This window comes from Agrilus planipennis, unplaced genomic scaffold (genome assembly GCF_000699045.2).
Source record: "Agrilus planipennis isolate EAB-ADULT unplaced genomic scaffold, Apla_2.0 scaffold78, whole genome shotgun sequence".
NCBI lineage: Eukaryota > Metazoa > Arthropoda > Insecta > Coleoptera > Buprestidae > Agrilus > Agrilus planipennis.
In genome coordinates, this window is record NW_020438928.1 from 135,704 (window position 1) to 147,309 (window position 11,606).

General features: G+C 32.0%; 1 protein-coding gene across 1 annotated transcript in view; it reads left to right on the top strand.

The window, feature by feature from the left end:
- LOC108733688 (DNA-directed RNA polymerase II subunit RPB1) overlaps positions 1-11,606 on the top strand; it is a 41,543-nt gene that overhangs the window by 2,394 nt on the left and 27,543 nt on the right. The window contains exon 2 of the mRNA XM_025974144.1: positions 13-66. Within this exon, the coding sequence (XP_025829929.1) occupies positions 31-66 (36 nt within the window). The 5' untranslated portion in view covers positions 13-30. The remainder of the gene's footprint in view (positions 1-12; positions 67-11,606) is intronic.

The window sequence follows — 11,606 nt, forward strand, 5'->3', positions numbered from 1 at the left end:
GCCCTGGGAAAGGTCGAATCCAGAACGAAGATGCGGGAACCCCTTTTCGCTGCTCCCTGGATATTGGTTAGTTTTTACTATTTTACATTTCTTAACTATAAGTATAATTTGAAAAATTGTTGTTTGCCTACTTTAAATTATTGGGATTCTTAACAATTAAAGATTATAGAGTCGATAAAAAGCAATTGTATTTTGCGACGTTCTGTCATCTTTATTGAGGCTTCCTCAGGTTTTAGTGCTTTACTGTTTCTATTATTGACAAATATAAAATATAACTATAAATATAATTTGGAAAATTATTGTTTGCCTACTTTAAATATTGGAGTTCTTGGTTAAACTATATAGAGCCAACAAAAAGCAATTATTTTTACGACTTTCTGCCGAGGTTTCCTCAGGCTTTAGTACCCTACAATTTTTATTAATGATACATATAAAATGTAACTAATAATATAATTAGAAAAATTGTTGTTTAGATGGATTAAATATTAATCGATTGGTAAGTAACAGTTAAAGCATGTTAAACTACCAGTAATTAATTGTATTTATGTGACGTTCCGTCCCCTTTATTGGGACTTCCTCAGGTTTTAATGTTCCATGTCAAATCATGAATTAGAACACAAAATAAAAATGTTTACCCAAAAATCGTTCGTCGTTATTATTAATAAATAGATACAAAGCCCTTAAATGCGACTAAGGCATAAATTAAAAAATGTAAATGCTTACGTCAAATAATATGTCTAGCCTTCAGCGTTAATCCACTATACACCTAATAAATATAACATTTTTTACTATTCTTACACAATTTATCAACATGCGTTATTTTGTAATTTAGAAGTCAGTAATAGGTACCTAATTAATTATTAAATACCATTCAATTAGCCATTTTGTGGGTAATTTATTTTTTTAATGTTTTAAGTGTTGATGAATAAATTTTCCAATTCCGTATTTTTTAATTTTGTTTAAAAGTGTAACCAAAGTNTATTTATTAAAAAGTAAATAGCGTCATTTTTTGCGTAAAATAATAGTTCTTAATGGAGTATATAAAAAATTGAAAGAATTCCGTTGCTTTAATTTTTTATAAAACAAAAATCTACATGTTTAGTGGCCCGCTCTTAAAATGTAACTGCAACCCCACGAGACAGTATATCCTTCATTTAGTGCTACGTCTCTTCAGATTTCTTTAAAAAGGCATAAGACATTACTTCACCTATGCTGTAATAATGTTCTCGAGGTCATGAAATAAATTGGACCATTTATTTAAGCTTGTCGTAGTTGCAGCCTACTTACAGAATAAAACCCACGTCTCGCCACTACAAACCACTTTGGCATAGAAGTACTTTAAACATTGTCTTTTTCTTAAAGGTACTTGACAAGTTTAGCAATAATACAACTGTGGTTTTGTTGACTTTTATCCTACATAAACTCGTAAATAAAATGGCAAGTTTGAGCATATGCTTTTCTGTTTTTGTTTATTTATAAATTTTGAAAATAACCGATATTTGGAAACCAAGAAGTAATACTTCTTCAATGAAAAAATAGCTATGTGATAGACAATCTGAACTTTGAAGGGCGAAACGTCGGAATTTTGTTAAATATTTATAGTTGTACTGGTTTTACCCGCAGCTTCGCTCTCATCGATGTCCTAAAGATCATCGACGACTAAATAAAACTAATTTTTCTATTCCTCGGGAACAGTATTCTTTTTCTGGATGAAAGTTACCCCATGTCCTTTTCTGTACTCCTCACCACGTGGGTACAAAATTTGATAATAGGTTTTATCCGCGACTTCATTCGCGTTGGTGTCCTAAATGCGTCTCAAAAGTAATCGCCGACCACATAAAACTAATTTTTCAGTCCCTCGGAAACACACTTTTTTTCTAGATAAAGGATACCCAATGTCCTTTTGTCTACCCTTCACAATGTGTGTACAAAATTTCATGATGATCGGTTACATATGTAATTAAGATGTGAAATGGTAGCAAAGAAAGGAACCCATATTCGCATTTGTTACATTAGTTAGGATTTTCCTAAAAAGTTCAGTCAATGTTTCATCTAAAATGATTAGAGACAATGGAGAAATATTACCTAAGAATGCTATGTTCAGCTGTCTGTCAACAATATCTCGAGGAAATTTAACATTTATAGATATGCAAAGTACTCAACAATTTCAAAAATACTAAATTACGGTAGCCATAACAGGTTTCCTGTTTTTTTAATTTCTTCTATTCTTGAATGGCGTGTTGTAACTGTTTATAGCTTTTGTGATTTTTGTTTAAATAACTAGTTATTTCGCACCTTACCTTAAAGGCAAATATAAGCAGGTATTGATAGGTAGATTTTTTTAGATTTTTTTCTAAATCAGCTGCCATTTACTTAGAATGAACCTTCAGGGTAGACATATTATTCCGTTAAAATGAAAGAGCTTTTCTTGTTAAGGTTTATTAACAAATTGATAAAATATGAGTCTTATTAAAGTCAGAAAGTGAATTTCCAATGTCACGAACACAGCTAGTTGCAAATAAATATACATAATTAAAAAGTATCATATAGTATGTTCTACTTATTTTCGTATAAATTAAATACCATTAAAAAACTTCGACTTTCGTATCCTTACTCACAGATGTTGTGCATTGAAGAAATTTTGGATCTGCAGCATTCCTTGTCAATATATATATATATAACTGAATCATGGCTCGTGTGTAGGAATGAGCAAAATTGGTCTTAGTCTTCATATTGCGACAAAAAAAACGAAGACCGAACGAACAAAATCAAAACTAAAACCAAGACAGTAGATATATGCAAAACCAAAACCAAATATAAAAAAAGAAACTTTACCACTGTTTCAAAAAGGGGTTCTTCATTAATGTCTATTCTTTGTTTCTATGCCTAAATAATTATTGCTTGAAATATACAGATCAACCAATTTTTTTTAGACATTTTTTCTTCTTTCAAGTACCTTGTAGATACTAATTTTTCGCTAAAAGGTCAATTTATGCGTTAGGTAAGTACTCCAGTTTTCATAACTCTCACAACTATCGATAATATTTTCTTTAAAAATTTGTGCTTAAAAAAAGAAAAGTATCAGCCCAAGACTTAACACGTAAGAACGAGACCAAGACTAAGACTAGAAGTATTTGAGCAAGATCAAGACCAAGACCAAGACGGAATAAGCAAGACCAAGTACCAAGACTCGGACAATCTAGGTCTAGCTTTGCTCATCATCCGTAAATCAAATTGAATTACACCAAATTTAATTAATATCTGAGTAACTTTTCATAATATGTATATGAAGCGTTTTTTATCTATAGGCAAACAGCAGATCATCGTATTCATGTAGATGGTATCAGAAATGCGAAAAATGCGTACCTGTATACCTATTGCCAACTTATTTGAACTTGTTACTTGTAACTGACTTCCTGTGAAGACCTACTTACATTTTTGAACAATGCTGATGAGAAGAGCATGAGAACAGACATCAATTTATACATGCATACTTCATGCAGCACACCTTTCGCATAGTTTAACTCGATAATACATATACTCTGAAATTTGTAATGTAGTTCCTGTGTCAACTTTTGAATATTTGTGCGGGCGTTTTGCGTTAATTAACCTAGCGCCTCGAAATTTTTCGAATTACTTACTCGATATGTACGCGTGTTGTTGTTTGTCATTGTGCCGAAATTGCCCAACAATGAACGTATTATGAACTGATGATCTTTCGCACAATGAACGTCCTTATTGTCTTTTTTTGTACATATGTACACATTCCGCTGTAATTTTCTTGCTTCTTTATTAGAGGTTTAACTCGATTTACAAACATTGCAGTTCTTTGATAGTAAGATCTCAAAGATTTACTCTTTAGTCCCTCATTTCAGTAAAATAAGTCAGTGCTATTTTGTTTTATTAGGACACCTATTAAAAGCAGAATCAGGAGTAAAGAGTGGCAGGGGGGGAGATCTAGATTAAACTAACTAATCGCAAATATTTAAGGATGAAGGATCTTCCAGTTTTCAGGAAATGCGAGAATTAGTTCAGGATTAGATAGTATTCAACCAGGATAAAGGATAATATCCTCAAAAATAGTAACCACAAAAAATTCTTTTTCCGTATTAATTTAACATGTATCTACTAGTACTAATGTATACTACTTCTTTTTATAATCTCCTTTTTCAAACGATTGACCGATGGCATTTTGAGTGGTGATTGTACTAAGACTAGTCACAACCAAGTATGTCATTCGCAAAGAGCAATAAAACTTTTGGGAATGAATTCATAGGCTTCAGCGAGAAGCCCGGAAGATGTTTAGAACCAATACCAATTGTGAAAATTTTAATAATTATTAATAATATTGAATGTTATATTCAATTTGTCAGACGACTATAAACATCGTATAGACTCCGGCCGTGAAAGCCTGCAAGCATATATTTCACTGTATTAATTTTATTTGACTTTGAATTCACTATCTTCTTTAGAATATATATGCAGTGTTTCAATTTATCATTTGAAATAATCCTTAATAAAATTGCAAGTAAACACAGAATGTTTTTTCAAGAAATAATTACACTATGTGACAATACCTATATGTATAACAGTTGTTTTTTATTAAATGACTGTAGCAGTAAACAAGTTTATAAAATGTAAAATGTATGCAGTAAAATATTTTCTCTTATTTCGAAAAGTAAAGACCGGATCGAAAGACATAATAAGGGTGCCCTGGGCGACAGTGAAGTGAAAGTTTTATTGTTACGCGTCGATATGTAACCCGTTTAAACTACAAAAAAAAATAACGTGCAAGGAGAAATTGCTAATTTGTGCTTTTCGACGAAGCGTGTGTCTTTCAAAAGAGGAATTTCTGGGAGAGTAACCAAGAGCATTGTTAACGTCAACTCTAGCAAAAAAAGTCGTTTAAAAATAATTTAAAAACATTTAAAATAGCTATACAATCAAAGCAAAAGATTATATAAATTTTAATGCCCTCATAATTAAGATAATTCCTAGATGTTCCTAACCCCATCAGGCCCATAATAGGAAGGCCAATAACTGCGCCTTCTAAAATGATATTACATCCTATTCCATAATGTTGATTTTCCTTTTTAAGTTGTTTGTCATAACGATGTCATACAAAATAGGTATTTTAATGTTGATGTTGGCGCCATGAAAATTAGAAAACAATCAACTCTATCGGAACTTAATCCTTCTACTATCTTTATTTTTCTTTTTTAATGTAATTCTCCTGACCACACATTAATTCGAACTTAAAATGTTAGTTTTTATCGTTGTTCTTTCTGTAATTTGAGATTTGTTTAAGGCCAACTCGATAAGTACAATGTTATTGTGAAATTAAGTGCCTTCCGGTACCTAATAAAGTAAATATCGTAAACATAGCACAAGGTTTCTAATATTACGTCTACTTGCATTATTATGGTTAGCTAATTTCCGTTATCGTACAAATAATTTTGCTAATTCTGTTTGTCGTTTCAACCGTTTTGGTTCATGGAAGCGGCACTAGAATTTTATAATTTTTTTTTTAATAAGTAGATAATTAAATATAGTATATTGAAGGCCCACTATATTACCCATAGTGAGTGGAACAAACGGCCTTTGGAAATATACAACAAAATATGATAAGTCTTACAGACACTAATTTTGAACTTCGAAATAAAGAAATAAATAGGGGAAATGTCCTTGAATTTTCTACCAATGGAACATTTTCCGAATCCTTGGCTAGTTTTTCCGCAAAATGAATGTAATAATTGAATTTAGTATGTCTGAATTAATCAAAATCGATTCTTTTAATTTGATTAAAATTGGAGAAAATTTTGGTGAACTTTGACTATCGATAAAAAAAAAACGCCCCATTCTGCAATAATCTCAGACAGCCATCTTGGAGAACAAATTTGTATTGTAGCGAGCTTTTTTCCTTATCGTTAGCATATATTGTTAGATAAGAAATAAAGTGTGACCAAACAAAGCTTAACCTATTAAGTTGCCAACTCTATTGAACAGGCTGTATGTTAAATATTTTTGCAGATTTAACAGTATTTTTAAATAGAAGCAATTAAACGTAACGATAAATCGACACAACTTGCTATTTAAGCTAAAACCGAAAGCCAGCTAAATAAACCATTACTCTATAATTATTTTCGCCTTTTAAATACTCGTAAAAAGTCCTTTAAGAGTTTAATAAACGCTCTTTTCCATGAACTAATGGAAAAGAAACTAAAAGCTTAATTCCGTGTAATTTTGGTACAATTTTCTACTAATTAAAAATTTCACCTCAAATTTCTGTGCTCCACATTCGCGATGAGGCCACGTTCTCGATATGGCAAAATGAGCAATTTGTTTCAAATAGGCCAAGAAATCGATGGAAAATTAAGTGCATTTAAATTAAATAATTGTCAATATTATCAATTTCTGCAACTTAAAAGAACTTATAAAAACAGAAACTTATTACAAAAATGCATTAATGTTTAATCAACCGATAATGTTTTTAATTACTTTCTTCAACTGTATACTTGCAGGTTTTTCACATAAAAAATGAAATTGCAAAGTAATTGATATTGTAATTTGTAGTTGCTCAAGCATCGATTTCCATATTGTCTCCAGTAATAGTTAAAAGAATTACAAACCTTGAAATTTACCTTCCAGTTACAATAAAAAAACTCGTGAACACGGCAATTAATCAGGATTATTTATATATAATGACAAATTTAGTGCAGATTATGCCAACATTGTCTCAGGACAGAATTATGTGAATTGACAAATGCACTAGATAACATTGGTAAAATTTTATTGACAAACAGACTGCTGTGAATCGTTTACATTGTTAGATTATTTTAACTTCAAAAGATCCACATGACTTTAAAGAGACTTAACTGATAATTAAATAACCACTTAATTAACTAATCATTTCTACATTAGTTTAAACAACACTTAAACTAATTATTAAATGAGAAACTCCGGAAGATGCTTATTTAAAAAAAGTTTTTTATTTACTCGATTCTAAACAAAAAAACAGTAGCTAAAGAATATGGAATATTTTAGTTTTAAGGAAATGAGAAGGTTAGCTCAGAATAGAAAAAAGTGGAAGTGCGTGTCCAACCAGTCTGACTGACGACCTTATCATGTTGATGATGATGATACTGGTCTCAAATATGTGCTTACGTTTCTGTATAGATGCTATCAGAAACGCCGGTGCAGTTGGCAATCGCCCAATCAGTCATGCGCTACATTATTCACTCACGATTGATAATTTTTTGTATCAAAAACGACTATTTTAATTGACTTAAAGCCGGATAAAAAGTATAACCGATCGTTCCGTTTTAGCTAATTTACTAAAGCAAATTGTTATTGTTCTAATGCAAATGTACCTAAACAAACGATATTATTCGATTAGTGCAAGGCGAACTGTGACTAAATTCAAATAATTTACTCTCCTCACGAAATACATATATAGATGAAAAATGTTACATTAGATGCAAGCGAAACAGAAAATTTCATTGCTTAGTTATTTATAAATAATATTTAGTGATTTCCAGAGCCCAATATACATACATAAATACGTTTGTTGTGGGCGGTGCCCGGGATTCTAAAAACATTAAGTTTTTCTATTACGACAACAACCCAGTGTGACCTAATCACTGTAGCTCCTCAGCTCCCGTGTATGAGATTACCCATGTCGTAACCTCAAGCTTTTTTTTCTTCATCCTGTCTTCTTATGTTATTATCTCATTTCGTTCTTTATCCCGACATTATCTGTCCTACGTCAATAATATTTCACCAACATCAAAAACCAATGAAACAATTCGGAAAATTTTAATGAAACTACCCGAGAACTACTGAAGCCCCATGGTACTTTTTCCAATGAAAAAAGTGCTAACAATTCTAAACTTGCACTCATTCTATGAAAGCCCCATCCCCGCCCTATTTATACATGAATAATTGTTATGTACGGGATTGGTTACTCAAAAAGAAAATGTGAATACCTTTGAAGAATTATTTATGTCACAGTGAGTGCCATAGAATCAATCAATTTTAACATAATATTTTCTTTTATTTTCGCTTTATTATTATTATGAATCCCCAATAAGTAGGTAAGGGGTTTAAGCGAAACGTAACACACCTTCTCAGTTTCAAATCGCTTAAGATTAAGTGATCTTTCACTAAGTTTGTACCGCATGCAACGAAAGACAGCTTCCGGTAATATAAAACTTCTGCTTATTGATTCATAAAATTCATTTACATTTATCATGAAGATTATGTAAATCACGGGAGAGACGGTTTTGGTTTATTATAATCACTTCGGTATCTATTTGAATATTTCAGAAATTCCACGATCTCGTCAAGATTTCACACCGTCGTCATTGTCGAATTTCTGGAAAACTGAAACGAAAACCCAAGCTGCTATGATAAACAATATGCCTGCCTCGTAATTGACATCTTTTCTGTTTATACAATTGCAGAGCACCGAATTGATTATTTTTTACTTTTGTTCTATGAAAATAGCAGACGATTTAAAATTAGCGAAACATCACTTATTCTTAACCCGACAAAACTATCTTAATTATTCTCATCTAAAACCCTTACTAATTCGGGATTCGTCTGTAGCGAAGTATTTACAATACGGTTGTGATTTATCTTATACGGACATAGTCGTTCAAAATATTCTAAACTAATTTATTAAATGGAACTTTCTCTTTCCTCTTCCGAACGCGGTATCACAGATCTTAACGTTATGCATAATAATTAACATAAATAGAAATGTCGATATTACCAGGTAGATATGACATGACGGTTCGTTAATGTCACTTTTACACCGGACAACACATCAGAAAAGTAATCTTTTTTTTAATTATCAAATTGACTAGCTTTGCCTAAGGTACCTACTCATGTTTATTTATATCTGTGTATCGACACCTCTTATTATGCATAATTATAGGTGGTGTTCTTTCCACCTATGCACTTAGATAAGTTAATATTATTGTTATTAATTATTGATGACGCGTTAGCAAACGGGAACATTTACTATGAATCATGTTCTGTGAAAAGTGAAATGTTCAGTAGAAAAATGTCTATAATAGGTTTTGTATATAAGCGGTAAAAACCAATGATCGTGTGTAAATAAAAGTAAATTTGTTTATACTATCGATAAAGTTTCACTAGAAATCGCGCCTGTGATTCATTTTGGCTATAAACTAAACTAAATTCAATACTGAAATATAATATAATAATATAATATGCACTTGTAATTTTGAGTGTAAAAGAAAATAATAAAAACAAGGACTTCGAGCCACAAATAAAAATAATTGTTGTTTAGTTAAACCATATGCATTCTTTTGCAACTGTTATCCGAAAACGGATTATCCAAAACACGTAAAAAATGAAATATCACTGCTTTATCCGAAATATCGATTAGGAACTGTCGATTATCCAAAACAAAATCTACGAACTACTAATTGGAGACGGTAATGATTTATCTACATGATCTTTATTGAAATTCCTATTGGAAAAAGTGGTTGAAGGAGGTAATCTAACTGATTACTATCTAAAAGGAATTAATATCATAGCCGTCGTGTACTGGATAGCCGATACCTAGATCAGTCCCGAGCATACTAAAATCTTGAAAAAAATTGGCTGGACCTGAGGTAACTTACCAGGAATTAACATCCGAAGAAGGTGATGTAGATAGTGAAAATTCGTACGAACTAGCAAGGGCCATAGTAAAAGGGACGGGTTGCCACGGGCATAGGGACCATAAAAATAATATCGGTCCTTAGTTCGGTGTTCACTGAACTCTTGCAGACGACGCCGAAGGACTGTCTAGAGTTGATCTGACTGAATTAAGGAGTGAAGCCAGTTGAACTGGAAGCAGAAAAGAGGACAAGTCGAAAGTAGGTCTTGAGTAATAAGGCACTATTGTATATTGAACAACAATCAGAAGCCAATGCAATAGATGTTCTCTTGCAGTTATTTTTGATAAGTTGGTGGAAACACCAATTTAACCGAAATTTCGTTTATCTGAAGTAGATTCAGTATCGTGGATTTCGGATAACCAGGAATCTACTGTGTATACATATGGTACTCGAGAAATCGTCAACAAGATCTTTCTCTCCCGAAAATTTCATAAAAATACATGTAATCGTGATGCGCGCGGCCTTGTCACGCACGCGAGAACCGTGCGACCAATCGCCCCGCACCCTTTTTTTGATGAACCTACAATACCGAAGCGCATTTAACTGCTATTTCATCACCTTCTAATTGCTATTAAGTATATAAACTTTTTTTAATTTGTATCCATGTATAGCCCCCAATAGAAATATTTTTTTACAATTTTGCGTTTTTCCAGATTATTGCTTCATGTTTTATGAGACTGATAACAGAGATTCTACTGCCATTTTTAGTTCTCAAAAAAAGTTTAATGAATTTGAGTAGGTAGCTTGCAAAATATGTAGCTATCTAATAGGCTAAATGCTTATGTTCGTTTACTAAGAAGTATCATATTAATCTTCTTCTAGATTTGAAACCTTTTCAGTTATCAGTAACGGCTAATGCTATTAGCATTAAGACAATACAATACGTAAACGAGTTTTTCTCACTTTATCCTGTCCATTTACGGGGTACTTGCTAAACCTATTTCCCAATAAACGTTGCATTGAAAGTAACTTAATCATTCTAATTTTTTCGAGCAACAAGCGACGACGTCAAGGTGAAAAAACCCACATTCATTCACAGCACTTCAATAGACTTAAAAAGAAAAAAAAAAAATAAGTGAGCAGCTGTTTACGAGATACCGATAGTTATTATTTATACAAACGGATTCTTCGGACTTGAAGTAACGAGAGTGTTTTTGCAAATCGAAATATTATCGAATGATGCAACAGCACTGGTTTCATTGGAACAACTTCCGTCATTTAACAAAAATAGACGACCATTAAAAATAATGGGTAGTGCAAACAAGTGCGTGAATGGTTTCCAATGAAAAAGTAGCATCGGTATGCGGCTACCTAATTGCCACAAACAAAATAGTTAACTTCTGCCACAAAATATTGGCGAGAATTGGTCATGCATTATAAACATCTTTTGTTTACGCAACTATTCAAGATTTATTGTAAATTCCAAATTAAACGTTGACATTTTGGTATTTTACGTTTAAGATTTCGTTTCCTCCAAATGTTTTGACTACACATTTTGATAATTATTTTCACGTTTATCCGCTCCTAAAAGTTAGTAGAAAACAGATAGTCAAAAATTTTTGCAAATTAAAAGCAGGTCTGAAAATTGAATAATTAGAAAATTTGCAGATAATAATAAAGTCTACTTCCTTTTATTTTTAGTAGCTCATTCACCACCTTTGTATTATCCAATTAGATGGTAGAAAACATAATTAAAACTATTACAGGCCTGACGCTGGAAGCTGGCGGAAATTTTAAAATGGCGTGGATGCGCGGTGGCAAAAGTAGGCAGTTTTAGGTATAAAGATTGCAGCCCTCATTCTTCAGTATTCCTATCAGGGGCGTAGATTAAATATTTAAAAATAGGGATCAGTGAGCAAGTAATAGACAGACAAACAGAAGAACTAATTGTTGATGTTGGTGACAGTGATAGAG